Source organism: Nerophis ophidion, linkage group LG12 (genome assembly GCF_033978795.1).
Source record: "Nerophis ophidion isolate RoL-2023_Sa linkage group LG12, RoL_Noph_v1.0, whole genome shotgun sequence".
Lineage (NCBI taxonomy): Eukaryota > Metazoa > Chordata > Actinopteri > Syngnathiformes > Syngnathidae > Nerophis > Nerophis ophidion.
Window position 1 is genome coordinate 36,821,554 of NC_084622.1, and position 22,494 is coordinate 36,844,047.

At 39.5% G+C, this 22,494-nt stretch overlaps 1 protein-coding gene across 7 annotated transcripts in view; it reads right to left on the reverse strand.

The window, feature by feature from the left end:
* Positions 1-22,494, reverse strand: part of ppfibp1b (PPFIA binding protein 1b) — a 58,403-nt gene that overhangs the window by 26,053 nt on the left and 9,856 nt on the right. For 3 of the 7 annotated variants that reach the window (XM_061917488.1, XM_061917489.1, XM_061917487.1), the window contains exons 2-10: positions 9,584-9,665; positions 8,776-8,981; positions 6,999-7,088; positions 6,816-6,929; positions 6,571-6,702; positions 5,751-5,843; positions 1,852-1,944; positions 1,266-1,383; positions 1,064-1,096 (exon numbers count right to left, since the gene is read on the reverse strand). In XM_061917488.1, the coding sequence (XP_061773472.1) occupies positions 1,064-1,096; positions 1,266-1,383; positions 1,852-1,944; positions 5,751-5,843; positions 6,571-6,702; positions 6,816-6,929; positions 6,999-7,088; positions 8,776-8,981; positions 9,584-9,647 (943 nt within the window). In that variant the 5' untranslated portion in view covers positions 9,648-9,665. The remainder of the gene's footprint in view (positions 1-1,063; positions 1,097-1,265; positions 1,384-1,851; positions 1,945-5,750; positions 5,844-6,570; positions 6,703-6,815; positions 6,930-6,998; positions 7,089-8,775; positions 8,982-9,583; positions 9,666-22,494) is intronic. The other 4 variants (XM_061917493.1, XM_061917492.1, XM_061917490.1 and 1 more) reach the window with 3 other exon arrangements.

Below are 22,494 nucleotides of genomic sequence, written 5' to 3' on the forward strand. Positions count from 1 at the left end.
GTTCTTTAAGAGTTGGGATGCTATGGACAGATTCCAGCCAGCAATTCCTTTAATCATCTTTATTGTGTGCGTGTGTGTGTGTGTGTGTGAGTGGTGGGGGTTATTTGTTCATAGAATGCACGAAAAACAAACAACTGATTTCTATTTTCTTCTTTCTGTTAAGCACTGTGCACCCTGCAATTATGAGGCTGCACCCTGCAAATATGAGGCGTTAAGGTACACTGAGTAGTGTTGGACGAATTGGCTTTCAGAGAGTTTGTGCTTTTTATATTGATTAGGGGTGTAAAATAGGTCACCATGGAGTGAGTGGACCCAAAGAAAGATGCAAGTGCCACCGCTTTGATGCCTATTACTATATCTACGATTGCAATGTAAATGTTCCTCGATAACACAGGTTGCAGAGGGAACTGTTTATGGGAGACACAGTATTGAACGTGTAATAAGTCAACCTGCTGCTGAATTATACGATGAAGTTCAAGTGAGAAAGTGCACAGTAGCTTAAACCAGACACTCTTCAAATATGTATTTGTAACATTCTATAGTGAAACAGCGTTTTAAATGCACAAAAGCGATTGGAACACACAAATATGGACACATTACAAACATTGTCTCACAGATCACTGCACATAACAACATTGGTTAGCAGGACACACATTTGTCGCTGGTGTGAACAGGGAGTGTTTTAGATAGGTTTGGGGTGGTGGGTTCATGAGGGCTGCAGGAATTGAGGCAGAGGGATGAGTGAACAGCTTGAAAGGTTACAAACACATTTCATTCCTCATTCTCGTCAAAATCACTAAAGAAAACATTCCTTTTTGCTGTACCAGCTTACATGTTAAAAACATACGGCTATTGCCTTGAGGATGATGTTGGTTTGGTACGGTTTGATCTTTAGAAGCTGCATGAAAATGACACAATTTGTCAAAGTTGTGGTGCTCTTCGGGCAAATATTAGCACTCGGATGGACAAAAATGGACAAGCAGAGTTCACATGGCTCATGCTCGTTCATGCAAGTAGAAGATGAGATGGGTGCAATTATAAATGGAAGCATAAACCCTCTTACGTTTTTCTTTCAGCCTCTTTTTAAGGGTTTCATCTGGATGAGAGAATAAAGAGGAAAACAATAGGGGAAGAAACAGAATCTGCCGTCAATCGGGACTTTGATTCAAAAGTACCCCACTGTCTTGGTGATTCAACTATATTGTTAACATGCAAGTTTACATGTCATGTATGCTCCTGTACAATCAGGCTGAACCATTTCTCACCTCTCTCTGAAGGATCTGCACTGCTTGAGGCCATGGTTTTGAAGCCCGTTTCCTCTTGAGGTCTGTCCATCTCTCCGTCTTTGCCCTCCAGTTGTCTCCTCAGCATGCCAATCTCCTCCTATCAAACAGGGAATAGGTGTTGAGGTCATTCTACACATTTATACCAAGCCCAACGTCTCATTACAAAAAGCACAACACAGAGGTTCACAGATGCAGATGTGATGCACAGGCAAGCAGGCCACACCTACTGCAAAGGTGTGAGGTGGGTGGTACTGTAAGCGCAGAGTAAGCTTCATTAAGGAACAACTAACTCATTCAGGACACATTATAAAAGCAAATATAGGAGGATCAGTGCAGGAATCAGACATAAAAACAAATTCAAGGAAGGTATGTTAAAATGAAGTCTGAATTAAGGATATACATTCTATAAATGTTGGGATTAAAGGGTTAAAGCTTAAAGTAAGTCTGCAAGGCCACTGAAACTGTTTGACATCCTTAAAAATAAAACAGAGGAGGAGCCGTAGGAAGGGAGAGGCCAAACCTATAATGATACAGCAGACACAACAGTGATCTGAGAAACGCCAACCTTCAGAGCCAGAAGTTTGTGCTCTTTCCTCTGTTTCTCATACTGCATCTGGCCCAGTTTGATTTTCTGGCTAGAAAGCTTGGCCATTAAAGACTAACGGTAAAGAAAGAAAACCAGGACAAGGAGAAAAAATGTGAAAGACAGAAAGAAGTGAAAGAGATACACCATAAAGAAAATTGGACTGAAGCACATATCTCTAATCATTACTCAAGTTGGGGCACTTCAAACTACTTAAATCCTAATTGTTTCTCACTAAGGCATTTTACGCAATTCTATGTTTTCACCTTTGTAGAAACAGTTTAGGGAGGCAAGTATGTTCCCATAAAATTGTGCACCAGTGCACAAAGCAAGGTCCATAAAGGCATGTTTGGACGAGTTTGGTTTGAAAGGTTTGACCCTAAACATCAGTGACCACTGAACTTCCCGCAAGCTTGAAAGAATACAATTTCTCACATGCGCGCCAACACCTTGTTTTTTTTTAAAAGCTTCACCATAAGAGGTGTAACTGTTACTGTTGCAAAGACGGAACAGTTTATTTCATGAATAGGTTTTAGTCCAAAACATATTAAAATTAAATTAAACTTTTCATCATATAGATAAAATAAAAAGTGAACAAAAAAAATTGTTATGGGAGTCCATTTAGCCAGGGGTGGCCCTGCATAGCATTGGTGATTTCTCCTGGTATGTGTTTACACTTGTAATTGGGTTTTGTAGAACAAGGCAATTTTTAAAAAAAGAGATGGATTGTGCACACTCTTGGTACAGTCGGCTTGGAATTAACTCTGCAAACCAATGGCTGGACAGTAAAAAAAAAAAAATCAAATGCATGAAGACAAAACCTGTGTCTCAGTATCTGAGACAATTATCAAGAAAATGTGCTTGAATAGCCGTCCCAACTCAATAAATCTTTAATTTTATACCAAACATCTCAAAATAACACATGGACATCGCAGGTTAGTGGCTTCGTAGAAGCTACTTGCTTTGTACAACAAATGGGCTCAATAAGGTGCTTAGTTATAGCCCGATAAAAATACAAGACGAATTGGAGCTTTTAAAATAAACTTAAGTCAGTTCAGAACCTTAAACATGAATGATTAAGAGCCCCCACATGTTGTGGTATCATGATTTAAAAGTTGTTCACATACAGTAAAACGGAAGATCCCTGCCTATACGCAGTTTGGCATTTGCTAAATACATTTTTTTTTCTATTGATTGTATTTTGTATGGTAACTTAAAGGCCTACTGAAACCCACTACTACCCACCACGCAGTCTGATAGTTTATACATCAATGATGAAATATTAACATTGCAACACATGCAAATACGGCCTTTTTAGTTTACTAAATTGCAATTTTGAATTTCCCGGGACTTTTTTCTTGAAAACGTCGCGTAATGATGACGTGTACGCGTGACGTCACGGGCTGTTATGAATATGAGCGCTGCGTACACTCACAGCTAAAAGTCGTCTGCTTTAACGGCATAATTACACAATATTTTGGACATCTGTGTTGCTGAATCTTTTGCAATTTGTTCAATTAATATTGGAGAAGTCAAAGTATAAAGACGGAGTTGGGAAGCTTTAGCCTTTAGCCACACAAACACACGGTGATTCCTTGTTTAAAATTCACAGAGGTGAAACTTTACTATGGATCACAGCGGACATGTCAACCAGCATGTTTCGGTGAGAAAATTGTGGTTAAAAAGTCGCCTCTTACTGGACATCAGCATAGCTGAGCTTGTGCCATCATACAGCTGCCGTCGACTCCCCCGAGACACTGGCGTCAACACCCGGCCGTGGACGTACACTTCCGACTATCAGGTACAGTTAAACTCACTAAAACACTAGCAACACAATAGAAAGATAAGGTATTTCCCAAAATTATCCTGGTAAATGTCTCTAAAAACATATGAATCTGTGTCAATGCAACGCGATTGTAATCGCGTTTTTATTTTTCTTTCTAGTCCGTCGCTATCAATATCCTCAAACACGAATCTTTCATCCTCGCTCAAATTAATGGGGAAATTGTCGTTTTCTCGGTCTGAATAGCTGTTTTTGTTGGAGGCTCCCATTAAAATCAATGTGAATATATGAGGAGCCCTCAACATGTGACGCCATCGTCTGCGACTTCCGGTAGAGGCAGGGCTTTTCTCCAGTTGCGAACTTTATCGTGGGTGTTCTCTACTAAATCCTTTCAGCAAAAATATGGCAATATCGCGAAATGATCAAGTATGACACATAGAATGGACCTGCTATCCCATTTAAATGAGAAAATCTCATTTTCATAGGCCTTTAAATAGAGAATGGTATCTACAAGAGAAAGGGCTGCCGCTGAAAATCCAGCAGAAGGTGCTGACTCACAAACATTCTCTAGCAGAAAGATGCTTTAACAAGTTTTGTTGGTAGAATACTGTGTACTGTATACCTGTAATTGTTTCTTGAAAGGGGCTCTTTGCAACAACAGATGCCTAGACGACGCCAATTTTCCAAAGTATTTTACACAGGACATCCCACTCTCTCACAACTTCTCGTACGTAATTATGTACATACGAACACATGCACGCACATTACCTTTAGGTATTGTTAGCTAAAAATAGCAATTTGGATTGACTAGCGATAGAAATTGGATGGATTGCTAGCGTTAGACTGGCGTGGCGAAGTTGGTAGAGTGGCTGTGCCAGCAATCTGAGGGTTACTGGTTCAATCCCCTCCTTCTACCATCCTAGTCACGTCTGTTGCGTCCTTGGGCAAAACACTTACCCCTTGCTCCTGATGGGTCCTGGTGAGCGCCTTGCATGGCAGCTCCCACCTTCAGTGTGTGAATGTGTGTGTGAATGGGTGAATGTGGAAATACTGTCAAAGCGCTTTGGGCTCCTTCAAAAGGGGTAGAAAAGCGCTATACAAGTACAACTCATTTACCATTTTACCACTGTATCAATTAACATAACAACAACATCACTGCAACTTGTCCGTTGCTTCTCTTGGACTCTTTTTGTATGTGCGCACGCACTCCCTGCGTGTACGTGTTGACGAGACAAGGTGAGTTACCACCGTGAACACCAATCATTTTATTTGGGCCGGTAAATAAGTTTTATTACATACACTTTGTAATTGTAAAAAATATAGACAATTGTCAAACCAATGTGTTCTATTAAACCACTAATAGTAACATAAGCTTGTGTAATTGTTATTTTTTTTGCTTTGAAATATGTTACTGTGAGGAAGTTGCAAACAGCACTTTTTAATATCCATCCATTTTTTACCGCTTGTCCCTTTAGGGGTTTATCACGGGGGGTGCTGGAGCCTATCTTAGCTGCATTTGGGCGTAAGGCAGGGTACACCCTGGACAAGTCACCTTTAAATATGTAAAACTGAATTCAAAATATGTTTAAGAACTGTAAAAGGTATATAGTTGAATTTAGAGGATCAAAATTAGACATTTTAGGGCTTTTTATGGCTACATCCATAATTTGTGGTTTTTCGCCATTATATTTAGTATAGAGGTAACGTAAAACTATATGCCAATCTGGATTTGATCTGACCAATCTAAGTCTATGACCATGAACTGATGAAACCTACTCGGATGAGAGGCAAAACATCTTCGAGGACAAACCAAACAGTCCAGTTGCGGTCGATTGAAAGATCTGTGATTACAATGACCTGAATGAATGAAAACGTTCACAGATATATGCTAATCTCTACGGTACATGAATTGAGTGGAACTTTTAAGGTTATTGTATATTGAACTCATGTAGTATGGAAAGCTGAAGATGTGTGCTTGCTTTAAATTAGGTTTTATTTGGACCATGACAGTAAAGGGGAAAAAAGAAGAAAGTACAAACCAAGTAAAGCAAAAAAGGAAAAATGGTTTGTATTTAAAGTAATGTGTGCAATAACTTACCTTTGTGGTTTTAAGTTTCTTTTCATATTGTTGCTTCTCACTCTCGTGCTCGGTCAATCTGTACCGCAGTTCATTAATTTCTAGAATCAAATCCTGAAAGAAAAGGAAACTCTTGTAAAAGTATTTTTTCAAAAGTAAACAGCTCCAACAGTCCCCAATTAGCCAGTTCTATAAAAACAATGCACCCCGAGTCGTCTGGGATAACCATAGTTGCGTACAGATGCTTGACAAGTGGTAGGGGCAGGGACAATGCAATGTGATGGAAAAAGTGAGTTCTGTGACAAGAAAATAAGGCTCTAACAATTTGTTTCACTAGGGCGGAGACGACAACAGCACTAGTGTGCCGTGTGTAAAAACGTTGTTATGTATTCTTCAACATTCAGCTACAACAAAATTTAAACATTAACATTTCGACAAGGAGCCAGTACACTAAATTGACAATAACAACAGTAATTTAATTCCAAGAAGAGAATGTGATGTATCATAATGTAACTGTATGCATGCAGACACTCTCCTGGCCTGTATGAATTTTCAAACTAAAATACATAACAGTACTACTTTTATTAACAACACTGAAATCAAGCCCACCACATTCCTTGATTAGGGAATGTTGGCATTTCCCCAAGGTAAGCATGCAGCTGCTTTGAAAAATCTGTTCCTTTCTCCCCCAGTTGACAACATGAATCCTCATCTATTCGGTGTGTGGTAATTGTGGTTGTGTGTGTGTGTTTTGGGGGTCGGAATGGAGGAGTTGCAAGAGAGAGATGCAAAGAAAGAAAAAAAAAAAGACTTCTCCTGTCTACAGCACAAGCCCGCATACCTCACTGTCCCGAAATCTTTCATCAAAGTCCAATCGCTCTTTCTCCAAGGAATTGTGCTTCAACTTTAAGTTGGACAGTTCTGATATGAGCTCTAGCTTCTGAGTCTCGAGGGCTGTCCGGCACAGAAGCTCCTACAAGGTATTAGAAAAAACACAATGTCAGAATTTGTAACAAGCATCGGAGACCAAATGAAAGCTGACAGGAGAAAGCGCAAAAAAAATAAAATAAAGAGCATAAAGGTAACCTGTTGCAGCATCTCTTCAGTCGCGTTTAGCTTTTCCCTGTGCTCATCCAAACACACGTCAAGGTCCCGAATCTTCTCTCCTTGAGCCTCCACTTGGTCTGTCAGCACACTGACCTGCATGCAAACAAGACATTAGTTCCTTCAGATGTGTGTATGCGTGGCCTTTGTGGGCTTAGATCAGACCTGAAGCACCAAGGACTCTTTATCACCCTCTAGCCGAGTAAGCCTCTCCTGGTAGTGGTCACCTCCACCCACATTGATGTGACCATTGGACTACAAACACAGAACCCAAAAAAGATTAGTCCAATAATTGTTTATAGAACTGGCTGGAAGTGTAATTGTATGAGAAATATACAGATGCAGTGTTTCCCACAACACTACAATCTATATCTAGCATTATTGGAGAGGTGACATAATGACAAAGTAGTCCAAAAAAGTGAGTGAAAACATGAAAATCAAAACAAATATGTTTAGAACTCCAAATTAACTTTCTGATTGTGTAGCTTTTTCCACCAACTAGACAATGCCACCTTTGAGTGCTTTTAGCCGGAGGAAGGGCCAAGAGCAGTACGCGCTTCTCATTTAGATGAGCAATACAGTACATCTTTTGCCTAACAATAAATGAAAATGAACTTGATAATTTTGCCGGCGTTGATAAATTGCCACATACATGTGTGCCTGTTTTCCTTGTTTGTCGCTTCAAACATATTTCAGTTTTATACTGAATGATCAAGAAGAGCCCATCTAGAGGGATGGAACGAGCCAACATGCAGAATTTGTTGTAGAGTGAGGGCAAAAAAAAGATCACCCGACCCCGTTTTTTCAACTGGATAAAAAAATTGCACTTCAGCATGTTTGCCATTTATTGAAGCTCAATTTTTGCTTACAGAAATTGAGAGTCGGTTTAATTTTTCCAAAAGTTTTAATTATCTAGCGTAATTAAACGTTGTTGACCGTCCAACTACAATGGTAAAAAATAAGTGTATTGCATTTGAAAGGCCTGCTTTGATTATTATTATGATTACGTTACCTGTATTTACATTAATTTGGTCTTAAATTAATTTTCCTGAGGGAACTCTCCTGAAGGAATCAATTAAGTACTATCTATCTAAAATAATGGCTACAATAATATCATTAGTCATCAGTCACTTGTGTGACAATATATTGTTATCTTCACTAGCTTAGTTGCTGGTTGCAAGTTTCTAAAGGAACTTATAACTCATGCCGATAATGTTTCCATGTTGACAACATCGAACCCTGCTGCTGGGTCTTCTTATTGTTTGGCAGACAGGGTACATAACAACATGTTATAAGCGAGAACGAACAAGTATCGGAAAATATTTTTGTCGTGGTCTAAATGATTGTGTGGGAAACACTAACATTTTTCGACAGTAAATGTTTTTGTTTCTAACGACAAAGTGAGTTTTAAATGCTGACATGAGTTAGTTATTCTTGAGTAAAGAGCATAAACAAAACCAACATGGTGCAAAGGGAGGCTCACAATCAGACTGTTGAACAGGGAGACTGACAACATTACAGACACATTGTGGCATTTGCCTGGCTTTAGCCCAACTCTTTCCCAGACACAACTTAGCTCTCAAGTAAGTCAGTTTCTTGTGACAAAAGACAAAACACTTCATCTTGCATTCCAGTGGAGCTGCGCAAATAGGGCAGTCATGTTTTCACTTAGCAAACAATTTAGCAAGCACTTTATGCACAGCAAGGAGTGCTAAGTCAACACAAACAAATCACATTTTAAATATAATGTAGTTGTGCATTTTAATTAACATGGGAAATGAATGTAAACCCTAAAATCTTACACCGTTTACTCTGAAAATGTGGCATCACCAATATTTAGGTTGCAGAATTTAAGTCTGGTTAAGGGAGTTTGACGAGATGTTAAGAGTGAGACGGTATGCTATTGAGACAAAAATACATTTTGTGGCTAAGAGGCTCTCACCAGACGGCCCTGTAGCCACTCAACCATACTTTCGGCAGTGGAGTCTGGGATCTGACAGCGAAGACTGTTTCTTCCTTCATTGTCCAGCAACTCCAGGATACCTCTCAGGTCTTCCAAAAGGTGAAGAGCCCGTAAGTTGCCCATAAAGGGAGAGCTTGGTGACTGGCAGTCAAACAACCCATTGGAGTAGTCCATAGCCTTGGAGCCTGAAAGTGTTGAGAAGGTTGAATACCAACTGCAACATTGAAGGTTTAAACAATGTTCTGCTTCCTAATGATAAGAGAAAAATAGAAGGCAAACTCAGATTGCTGTGTATTAAACCAACACTGACGCTCCAATAAGCAATAAGCCTCAATTGGTAATGTTCAACCTAAGTGTCTACTGAATCCGTTTGTCAATTATGGTAAGTCTATTGGCAGACTATTGGTATGATAGAACATTTAAGGTGGTCTTACCTAAGTGTCTAAATTATTTGTCCACAAATTCATGATTTACTCTTCTATGCATCAGAAATACAAGGCACAAAATGGAAATAGACACACTCCTGCTACAGCAGCTAATGGCTGGCCTGTCATGTGATCCCTTGGAGCATTTATATCAGTTGCTGCACTGAGTAACAATACAGCACTGTACATAACTGCAATACTGGTGTACATGGCTGTAAGATACAAAGTTTAAATTGAGAAACAATAAATTGTATGTCAGTTTTGTGCAATAGTGTTCATCTCTCTGAAAATAAAATAAACCTCAGCAGAGGCCTGTACTCTCCTGGAGCCCTCATGGCTTTGATACGACCGAAACAGAATACCTGCTATAATGCCATCCATCTGCTCAAGAGCAGCTGCCAACATGTCGCTGGCATCCGCCATCATCTTCAATCTCTGATGAAACTGTAAAAAAATGATGAATATGTTTATATTTCTTTACAGTTGGTATTTCAACAAACAACTCTAGAAATTCTCTAGTCACTAAACATGCAAAAGGCAATAGCTCTAAAATAAAAACAGGACAGGAGTAAATGGGATGCAGCCAAATAAGAAATGGATTATTACAATTAATTGTGCAATTAAATAAAATACAAGTAAGAATGTTATTCATAATTAAATTGAATATTTTAGGCTACTTTTTCTACAAATATAAAGAAAGCATGAGTTTATGTTGATGAAGTATTTGTTTTTAAGCAGAGTTCATAGGGTTTGCTATAATATCATCCATCCATTCATTCATTCTCTACAGATAGGCTCCAGCACCCCCCACGACCCTGAGAGGGACAATCTCAGCTGCCTTCGGGTGGAAAGCTGGGTACACATTGCAGGGCCAACATACACGGACAACATTCACACACTAGGGCCAATTTAGTGTTGCCAATCAACCTATCACCAGGTGCATGTCTTTGGAGGTGGGAGGAAGCCGGAGTACCCAGAAGGGAACCCACCCCGTTAAGGGGAGAACATGCAAACTCCACATAAATAGACCCGTAGTCCGGGGATTGAACTGAGGACCTTCTTATTGTGGGGCACAGACACTAACCCCTGTTTCACTGTGCTGGCCCCACTATAGAATATATTAACTACAAACCTCGTTTCCATATGAGTCGGGAAAATGTGTTAGATGTAAATACAAACGGAATAAAATGATTTGCAGATCTTTTTCAATCCATATTCAATTGAATGCACTACAAAGACAAGATATTTGATGTTCAAACTCATAAACTTTATTTTTTTTTGCAAATAATAATTAACTTAGAATTTCATGGCTGCAACACGTGACAAAGTAGTTGGGAAAGGGAATGTTCACCACTGTGTTACATCACCTTTTCTTTTAACAACACTCAAACGTTCGGGAACTGAGGAAGCAAATTGATGAAGCTTTGAAAGTGGAATTCTTTCCCATCCATCCATTTTCTACCGCTTATTCCCTTTGTGGTCGCGGGGGGCACTGGTGCCTATCTCAACTACAATCGGGCGGAAGGCGGTGTACACCCTGGACACGTCGCCACTTCATTGCAGGGCCAACACAGATAGACAAACAACATTCACACTCACATTCACAATTTAGTGTTGCCAATCAACCTATCTCCAGGTGCATGTCTTTGGAGGTGGGAGGAAGCCGGAGTACCCAGAGGGAACCCACGCATTCACGGGGAGGACATGCAAACTCCACACAGAAAGATCCCGAGCCCAGGATTAAACCCTGACTACTCAGGACCTTCGCATTGTGAGGCAGACGCACTAACCCCTCTTCCACCGTGAAGCCCGGAATTCTTTCCCATTCTTGTTTTATGTAGAGCTTCAGTCGTTCAACAGTCCGAGGTCTCCGCTGTCGTATTTTACGCTTCATAATGCGCCACACATTTTCGATGGGAGACAGGTGTGGACTGCTGGCGGGCCAGGAAAGTACCCACACTCTTTTTTTACGAAACCACGCTGTTGTAACACGTGCTGAATGTGGCTTGGCATTGTCTTGCTGAAATAGGCAGGGGCGACCATGAAAAAGACGACGCTTAGATGGCAGCATATGTTGTTCCAAAACCTGTATGTGCCTTTCATCATTAATGGTGCCTTCACAGATGTGTAAGTTACCCGTGCCTTGGGCACTAATGCACCCCCATAACATCACAGATGCTGGCTTTTCAACTTTGCTTCAATAACAGTCTGGACGGTTCGCTTACCCTTTGGTCCAGATGACACAATGTCGAATATTTCCAAAAACAATTTGAAATGTAGACTCGTCAGACCACAGAACACTTTTCCACTTTGCATCAGTCCATCTTAAATGATCTCGGGCCCAGAGAAGCTGCCGGCGTTTCTGGATGTTGTTGATAAATGGCTTTCGCTTTGCATAGTAGCTATAACTTGCACTGACAGTCGTAGCGACAAACTGTATTTAGTGACAGTGGTTTTCTGTAGTGTTCCTGAGCCCATGTGGTGATATCCTTTAGAGATTGATGTCGGTTTTTGATACAGTGCTCTCTGAGGGATCGAAGGTATCAGTCATTCAATGTTGGTTTCCGGCCATGCCGCTTAAGTGGAGCGATTACTCCAGATTCTCTGAACCTTTTGATGATATTATGGACTAGATGTTGAAATCTCTAAATTTCTTGCAATTGCACTTCGAAAAACATTGTTCTTAAACGGTTTGACTATTTGCTCACACAGTTGTGGACAAGGGAGTGTACCTCGCCCCATCCTTTCTTGTGAAAGACTGAGCATTTTTTGGGAAGTTGTTTTTATAACCAAACGTGGCACCCACCTGTTCCCAATTAGACTGCACAGCTGTGGGATGTTCCAAATAAGTGTTTGATGAGCATTCCTCAACTTAACAGTATTTATTGCCACATTTCCCAACTTCTTTGTCACGTGTTGCTGGCATCAAATTCTAAAGTAAATGATTATTTGCAAAAAAAAAAAAAAATTGTATCAGTTTGAACATCAAATATGTTGTCTTTGTAACATATTCAACTGAATATGGGTTGAAAATTATTTGCAAATCATTGTATTCCGTTTATATTTACATCTAACACAATTTCCCAAATCATATTGAAACGGTGTTTGTAATATAATGTAAATACACGCACACTAATTACAGTCTATACAACTTCAGCCAACGTTTAACAGTACTCTACTGTAAACACACACTCACACACACACACACACACACACACACACACAAATTACAGTCCACACAACTTGAGCCAACTTTTAACAGTATTGCACACCTTCCTCTACAAAATATTATCAACACAATTGACTAAATAATCGACAGCATACTGATGATACACACTGCATTATAGTTTTAGCTCACTTGCTATTTTTGCAGGAGTTCAATGTGCAGAAATGATCAAATTAATTATTAGAAAGGCTCCAATGTGTATTGTTACATGATGATAATAGTGCACATAATTAGCTTTGATAGGAGAAAGCTGGTTAGCGTGGCCCTTCAGAATATCAATGAGGCATCCACTTTTGGATAAATGAGTTTTCACTAATAGACAGTGGACACTTGAACTAAACATTTGACAGCAAGAGCATAGTGGTCCCATTCTTGCGTCTTACCAAAAGGCTGAGCAGTATGACAACACAAGCACTCATATGTATGCGTGCACATTTCCATCTAATGGGGAACACTGCAGCCATTTAAGCTTAAACTGTGATTACTTAAATTCTGACTGCATTGTATACTATTTATGTTATGTATACTTTATTATTTTGTCCCAAAATGTTGGCAACATGGGAGGAATATCTGACACACACCCTCCTCCATTCAATTGGCTGCCTCACATCCTGGGAGTGCCCAACACTGGGACACATTCTCAAACTTTATGGAAACCGCCCACAGACTTAGCACTGCTATTTCAGCATTCCTGTGGGAAAATTTTCCACTTTATGTTAAATTAGCATCCACTAAAAAACTGAAACATGGAGAGTCATGAGGAAAAGGGACAACCCGGCACATAATTATACAAAACTTTTAATAATTACATTTTATTTAAACACATGACTCAGTATGTGCACCTATTGTACCACCATATTAGCTTATCATGAACCCTTACAGGTCGTGGATAGTATAATACATAAAAGCTCATATCTGTGTTTCCATAACATTGACGTAATTGTTTTTTCCCGTTTTTTGTTGGTTCTCGCACAATTTTCTCATACACTAAAATTTCATGACCAAAAGTCAGAGATAATATTTATTTGAATATGTGAGGTTAAAACACAGTCTTGTAAGTGCCTAGCATGTTCATCCATTGTCTATGAGCATTGAGTTTAAGACCATGTATTTTGGCTGTTTGAAAATCAATTAAAAACTAATACACCTATTGTGGGTATAAAGAAAATAATCCTGCTAATTTTAAAACAGTAAAATACTTGTAATATTGATCAATTGTTTACATTTCTTGTTGACGGAGTTTGTGTCCATCTGTTTCAACTTGACTTTGTCGAGTTTATCCGTAACTGTGCAAAAACAGCACATCCTTTGTTTAATGTAAATACAGTAGCTCAGTTGTATAAACAGTAATGTGTTTGTACAACTTTAGATTGGGAAATGATGTTTCGTAATAGGGAAAGACATTAATGTCTGTTGTTTACATGTGAACATTGTAGCGCCGTATCAAAGTGCAGTTATGAATGACGGTTCTAAGATCATTTTCATTCAATACGGTAATACTAACCACCCAGAGTTTTTAAGTGGTTATCATTAGTACCGTTTATCTATAGTACAAACGCCCGCAGCCGGAGAAACAGATGCAAAAGAGTGACCGTTCTTGCAGACCGTCTCGCTCGCTGAAATTGCACATTAATAAAAAAAAAAAAAAGTCAAACTTCGATATGAACGTAAGATCCACGGCCCAGCCTCAACTCAGAGTCAAATCACTTGATGGATGTTAACAGAATTCCCCCCTTTCTTTTCATTCCGCCGGGGCACATACACGCACAGCTGATTAAAGGCCTACTGAAATTAGATTTTCTTACAAACCTTGTTTCCATATGAGTTGGGAAATTGTGTTAAATGTAAATATAAACGGAATACAATGATTTGCAAATCATTTTCAACCCATATTCAGTTGAATATGCTACAAAGACAACATATATGATGTTAAAACTGATAAACTTTTTTTGTTGTTGCAAATAATCATTAACTTTAGAATTTGATGCCAACAACACGTGACAAAGAAGTTGGGAAAGGTGGCAATAAATACTGATAAAATTGAGGAATGTTCATCAATCATCTTATTTGGAACATCCCACAGGTGTGCAGGCTAATTGGGAACAGGTGGGTGCCACGATTGGGTATAAAAGCAGCTTCCATGAAATGCTAAGTCATTCACAAACAAGGATGGGGTGAGGGTCACCAATTTGTAAGACAATTGTCGAACAGTTTTAAAACAACATTTCTCAACGAGCTATTGCAAGAAATTTAGGGATTTTATCATCTACGGTCCGTAAAATCATCAAAAGGTTCAGGGAGTCTGGAGGAATCACTGCATGTAAGCGATTTTGATCCCTCAGGTAGGACTGCATCAAAAACTGACATCAGTGTGTAAATGATATCACCACATGGGCTCAGGAACACATCATGAAACCACTGTCAGTAACTACAGTTGGTCGCTACATCTGTAAGTGCAAGTTAAAACTACTATGCAAAGCGAAAGCCTTTTATCAACAACACCTAGGAACGCCGCCGGCTTCGCTGGGCCCGAGCTCATCTAAGATGGACTGATGCAAAGTGGAAAAGTGTTCTGTGGTCTGACTAGTCCACATTTCAAATTACATTTAGAAACTGTGGACGTGGTGTCCTCCGGAACAAAGTGGAAAATAACCATCCGGATTGTTATCGGCGCAAAGTTCAAAAGCCAGCTTCTGTGATGGTATGGGGGTGAATTAGTGCCCAAGGCATGGGTAACTTACACATCTGTGATGGCACCAATAATGCTGAATGGTCCATTCAGGTTTTGGAGTAACATATGTTGTCATTCAAGCAACATTATCATGGACGCCCCTGCTTATTTCAGCAAAACAGTGCCAAGCCACGTGTTACAACAGTTTGGCTTCGTAGTGAAAGAGTGCGGGTTCTTTCCTGGCACGCCTGCAGTTCAGACATGTCTCCCATCGAAAATGTGCGGCGCATTATGAAGCATAAAATACGAAAACAAGACCAGCTTAAGTTGAATAATTTAAGCTGAACATCAAGCAAGAATGGTAAAGAATTCCACTTTCAAAGCTTCAACAAGTAGTTTCCTCAGTTCCCAAACGTTTATTGAGTGTTGTTAAAAGAAAAGGTGATGTAACACAGTGGTGAACATGCCCTTTCCCAACTACTTTGTCACGTGTTGCAACCATAAAATTCTAAGTTAATTATTATTTGCAAAAAAAAAAAAAAAAGTATATGAGTTTGAACATCAAATATCTTGTCTTTGTAGTGCATTCAATTGAATATGGGTTGAAAAGGATTTGCGAGTCATTGTATTCAGTTTATATTTGCATCTAACACAATTTCCCAACTCATATGGCAACGGGGTTTGTATTCAAACGGGGGTAGCAGGTTCATTCTATGTGTCATACTTAATCATTTCGCGATATTGCCATATTTTTGCTGAAAGGATTTAGTAGAGAACATCGACGACAAAGTTTGCAACTTTTGGTCGCAAATAAAAAAGCCTTGCGTTTAACGGAAGTCACAGACGAGGTGCGCAATATGTCACTGGTTGTAGGGCTCCTCACATTGTTTACAATGTGAGCCACCAGCAGTAAGAACAATTCGGACCGAGAAAGCGACAATTTCCCCATTAATTTGAGCGGGGATGAAAAATTTGTGGATGAGGATATTGATAGTGAAGGACTAGAAGAAAAAAACAGGCGAGGGCAAGTGAGAGCGATTCAGATGTTTATAGACACATTTACCAGGATAATTCTGGAAAATCCCTTATCTGCTATTGTGTTGCTAGTGTTTTAGTGAGTCTAAATAGTACCTGATGTCGGAGGGGTGTGGCCACAGGTGTGTTGACGCCAGAGTCTCTGAAAGAAGTCACGCAGCTGCATGGACGGCGCAAGCTCCGCCGATCTCCGGTAAGAGGCGACTTTATACCACAATTTTCTCACCGAAAACTGCCGTTAGACATATAGTCGGGATCCATGTTCGCTTGACCGCTCTGATCCATAGTAAAGTTTCACCTCCGGGAATTTTAAACAAGGAAACACCGGCTGTGTTTGTGTGGCTAAAGGCTTAAGCTTCCCACCTCTGTCTTTCTACTTTGACTTCTCCATTATTAATTGAACAAATTGCAAAAGATTCAGCAACACAGATGTCCAGAATACTGTGTAATTATGCGATTAAAGCAGACTGCTTATTGCTTGGATCGGGCTGGAAAATAATGTCCGCTACAACCCGAGACGTCAAACGCACGCGTCATCATACCCCGACGTTTTCAACACGACACTTTGCGGGAAATTTAAAATTGCAATTTAGTAAACTAAAAAGGGCGTATTGGCATGTGTTGCAATGTTAAGATTTCATCATTGATATATAAACTATCAGACTGCGTGGTCAGTAGGAGTGGGTTTTAGTAGGCCTTTAAACCAATGAAAAGCGTGAATGCTCTTGAAGCATGCACATGGCGATTTATCGACTCTGGACAACTTACAGATTTAATTTTCATTTATCAGTGTAAACTAGGGTTGTACGGTATACCGGTGTTAGTGTAGTACCGTGATACTAATGAATCATATTCGGTACTTTACCGCCACGGAAAAGTACCGGTCCGCCAACCCCCCACAACCCCCGCGTCATGTCATTGCTGGTTTACGAGCCGACGAGAATGTTTGTTAGCGCACAATTACAGAGTACTTACAAACAGACAATGTGTGTAGACAGAAAATATGACCAATGTATGATCCAGTAACGACTTTGTATCGGATTGGTACCCAAATTTGAGGTATCATCCAAAACTAATGTAAGGCATCCAAACAACAGAAGAATAAATAATTATTACATTTTAACAGAAGTGTAGATAGAACATGTTAAAAGCAGATATTAACAGTAAATGAACAAGTAGATAATTCATTTTCTACCACTTTTCCTTAATAATTTTGAAAAAATAATAGAATCTAAAATGACAATATTTTACTGCATGTCAGCAGACTAATTAGGAGCCTTTGTTTCTTTACTTACTACTAAAAGACAAGTTGTCTTGTATGTACACTATTTCGTTTAAGGAAAACATTGCAATAAGAAACATATGTTTATTGTACCCTAAGATATTTTTGTTAAAATAAAGCCAATAATGCAATTTTTTGTGGTGCCCTTTATTTAGAAAAGTATCGAAATAATTTTGGTACCCATACCAAAATATTGGTACCGGGACAACACTAGTGTAAACACATTTCAAAGTGATCTTTTCGCATCAGAATTGGGCCACATCAGGAGGTAGTCTGTATCCGATTGGCAAATGGTCTTTTCAAATGCAACATTATTCAGAACAAAAATGCGACTTGCATACCACCCAAATTCTACTTTTTTGTCATCTTTGGGCGAGCTGTGTCATTTGCATCTGCGGGGAAAGATGCAGCTCGCCTACAGAAGTGGATACATCACCAGAACATCAGGTTTCAGAGAGCAAAGTCTTTTTTCGGTGGCCAAATTGTCGGAGCATTACACTAGTCAATAGTGCAAAAAAATTGGCTACATGTATTATATAGGGATGTAACAGTATTATAAATACAGCGGTATTTTGGTTTTAAAGTCTTCTTCATAATAAAGCCATGATAAATAAAGTATATCTCCCAGAATCCTCTGTGCAGCGCGGAATCGGCAAGATGGGGGCCTTGAACGCTGTAAGCAGGAAATTAAGTGTGTTCGTACACGTCGTAGATAACATGAATTGTTTGTTGGACATTAAATCTGTCCGTAAAGAGTTGAATTATGTTGCTAACAAACAGACAATCAAAGCACAGGCCAAAACATAACCGGTTTGGCGGGAGGTAAGAAAGTCTGCGTTCTGGCAAAGCAAATGGCGGCACTTTCATTTCGAGCGTTTTCAAGGCGACACATAGCCAGCCGGTAGCAGCGTACCACATGCCGGGAAATCACAAAAAAAAGTTCAACACAGAAAATAAGAAGAAACTAATAAACTAATTGATACATCCTCAATCCATCCATCTATTTTTCAACTGCTTGTCCATCTATATCGCGGGGGGGCTGTAGCCTATTCCAGCTACACTTACACACGTATTTGGTTACATACATTACGGAAGTTGTTTACGTAAGTGAGTTGAAAAATAAATCTAACGTAAATCCACATTGATGTCAGTGCCTCCTCTACTTAACAGCCATTAAAAGATTAGAACCCTCCGAAATATATTACACTATATACATTAATACTAGGGGTGTAACGGTACGTGTATTTGTATTGAACCGTTTCGGTACGGGGGTTTCGGTTCGGTACGAGGGTGTGTCAAACGAGGTTGTAATCTAAAGTCTTAACAGGCTGCTCTGCAGTTGCCTCTGTCTGAGCAGTGAGCACCCAGCATTGTCCCGCCCACACAACCATCTGATTGGTTACATACAAAGCCAATCAGCAGTGTGTATTCAGATCGATGTAACAGCCAATCAGCAGGGCGTATTCAGAGCGATGTAACAGCCAATCACCAGGGCGTATTCAGAGCGATGTAACAGCCAATCAGCACTGCGTATTCAGAAAGCATGGAGTCAGTGTTCCGGCGTCGAGATGAGCAGATATGTGTTTAGCAGGTGAGCAGCGGACATCGTACACTCCCCAAATTATAAAAAACACTTCCCAGTCACAACTATTACAAACATCACTATGAGCCCGTTGACTTTCTAGAAACTTAAACTGTAGCTCAGCTCTCATAGTTGAAACTGTTTAATGTTGCACTTTTTATATGTAGAAGAAAGGTTTTGTCATTTTATTTAATCAAAGCAACAACTTGAGGCAGTTTAATGTGGATTAACGTGGGTAGAATTATTATAGTGTTCCCAATGTTAAAAGGATAAAGCCATTGTTTACAAATTTGGTAAAAAAATAACCAAAAAATGTATATTTTGTTGTTTTCTTACTGTACCGAAAATGAACCGAACCGTGACCTCTAAACCGAGGTATGTACCAGACCGAATTTTTTGTGTACCATTACACCCCTAATAATACATACATTAAATTACTTTAATTTATTTTCACATAGAAAAACACACATTTTTAAGGTGGGGAGACTTATTCTATTTCGTACTAGTAATAGCGACGTCCTTGTTCCATTACGGAATACGATCAACTTCCTTTGTTTTCACTTTATCGAACAGTGCATGCAAGTGACTTCAAGGCCACATAGGTGCCACATTGGGCCCTTTGCTCATTTATATTGGAGTCTGATAAAGACCACATTTTACTTGCGGTATAAACAGTCACCTGGAAAAAATAGGATTTTAAAATATTCCGATTTGGCCGGTCTTGCCTGCAGTCTAAACATCGTCTCAAATTTGGAGGCGTTGAAATCACCATGTAAAATCGCTAATGCAAATCATTAGCATGTCAATAGCAAAGCCAATGTATATTAGTTTTAAGCTTGCACATTTTACAAAGAGCAGAGCTTTACTTAACTTGTGCTGGAGAGTTTTTGGAGTCAATTGCATTGTTGGCATTGCAAATAGCAACATTACTTCGATGTAGTTTGGGTGAGTGCGCTCTCAGTACTGCTGGAGTGATCGCCATGTGCGAAGTGAAAAGAGTCAGCAATCGGGCATGATGTAATGCGCAACACAGGTACCTTAACATGGCATCCATCCCAAATTACAACAATATTTAATGTTTGTCAAGTGACTTTAGTCAATTAGACATGTCTACCCTAAAAATCAGAAAAGAACAATCTTTGTATAAATTAGAATAGCAAACTAAATTTAGGACGATACTTAAACATCATGACGACAAAAGAAGCCATGCAAGAAAGGGGGTAGCTATACACAAAGCTTCCTGCAGAAAGATTTCAAACACAAGACCAGACATGCTCGTCAGAGTCTGTTTCAGTCTCTACTTAACAAGTGTAAATAAAGACTGTGTACGCATCGTCATGTGGAGTGGAGGACAGAGAAAAAGTAATTACAGGGAAGCCCAGATTGCCCTTAGTTCGTGGAACACCTCCTTTAGATGGCACAACACTAAAACTGAAACACACTGTCGTTACCAAACATAACCTAAGATCAAATGCAGCAGGAAGAGAACCTTTTCAGCACACTGACATTAGCACCTTGAATTCTAAATATTTGAGATTAACATTATGCGCTTTCATGTTAGTGTCCAATAAGACCAGAATTGTTCATGCGTTTGTGAACTTCAAATCAGCAGGGAAAGGTGTAATTATTTTCCACAATTAGGGATGGGTACCAAATTCGCTACCTTTATAGGTAGCGACTAGATCACGTCAGTATTACTGGGTATTGATTCTGTTAAAATTCAACGTTGCCATATTTTGAAACCTTTGTTACCTTTGACGTCATGTCTAGTTGCAGACTAGGCATAGGCTCAAACACTTTGCAGGGAAAAAGCACTCAGAGCGTACTCAACCATGCCAACAAAGCAAGCAAGCCTGATAGAAAATGTCCAAATGTATAGTAACTAGGGGTGTAACGGTACACAAAAATGTTGGTTCGGTACGTACATCGGTTTAGAGGTCACGGTTCGGTTCATTTTCGTTACAGTAAGAAAACAACAAAATATACATTTTTGGTAATTTTTTTACCAAATTTGTAAACAATGGCTTTATCCATTTAACATTGGGAACACTACAATCATTTTGCCCACGTTAATCCACATTAAACTGCCTCAAGTTGTTGCTTTGATTAAATAAAATGACAAAACCTTTCTTCTACATATAAAAAAGTGCAACATTAAACAGTTTCAAGTCAACTCATCATGCATAATTTATTACAGCATTTGGGAAGCCTGTAATTGACTTTTATTATGTAAATGTTATATTTTTATCAACATGTGATAGTAGGGACCCTGCCATTCAAAACTAGGCTGCTACATTACTAATGATTAATGTAACTATTGCTTAAAAAATAGTACAATAGCGATAGGAGAGACTATTCATCCCTGAACACCATGGAGTTCAATGAAATAATAGACGGACAGGGCTTTGCTGCCCCTAACACGCGTGCGCACGCACGCACACACAGCAAAATGAGCTGACGTTACGCTAAAAGCTAATTAGCCTTCACCTCAAGCCAGAACTGCGAGCGAGCTGAGCTGCAGTTTAAGTTTCTAGAAGGTCAACGGGCTCATAGTGATGTTAGTAATAATTGTTGTGACTGGGAAGTGTTTTTTATAATTTGGGGAGAGTACGCTGTGTTATGTTCCCCTGTTAAACACATATCTGCTCGACGCTGAAGCATTGACTACATCGCTCTGAATACGCACTGCTGATTGGCTTTCTACGTAACCAATCAGATGGTTGTGTGGGTGGGTCAATGCTGGGTGCTGACACAGAGGCAGAAAGCAGAGCAGCTTGTGAAGACTTTTGCTCACAAACTCGTTCGGTACACCTGTGTGCCGAACCGAAATCCCTGTACCGAAACGGTTCAATACAAGTACACGTACCGTTACACCCCTAATAGTAACCATTGTGATGAGCTTGTTATGAAATGCCATTGTATTATTAAATAAATTAACATATATTACTACATTTGTAGCTGAGATAGGCACCAGTGCCCCCCGCAACCCCAAAGGGAATAAGCGGTAAAAAATGGATGGATGGATGGATGGATGGATACTACAAAAGTATTGAATATTGATTCCCAAGCACTAGGGCTAGGTACTGTATCGGTTCAATGGTGATATTTCTTGACTTTTGTTTTTCATGTAAATTTTGGTCATCTCTGTAGTTGTATGACCTGAAGCAGGGTACACTCATAAAGACAATCGGGCTGTTCTAGTCCAGATTTTACACCTTTCGACGAAAGACAGCAAACGCCAGATTATTTTACAAGATTGTCTTTTGAGATTGTCTTGTGGTCTGTGGTGTGTAAAGAGTGAATTTGTCCAAATAATTGGCTCCAAAACGAGTCTGGGCGACAATCGTAAATATTAAATCTACAATCAAAGCTCTTCATGTCTGTGGGGAAAGCTAAATTCTGACGTACTACACAGAGTAACCATTCAGAAAGCTAAAAGGAAAAGCATTGCTACTTTGTTAAGAACATACTCACATT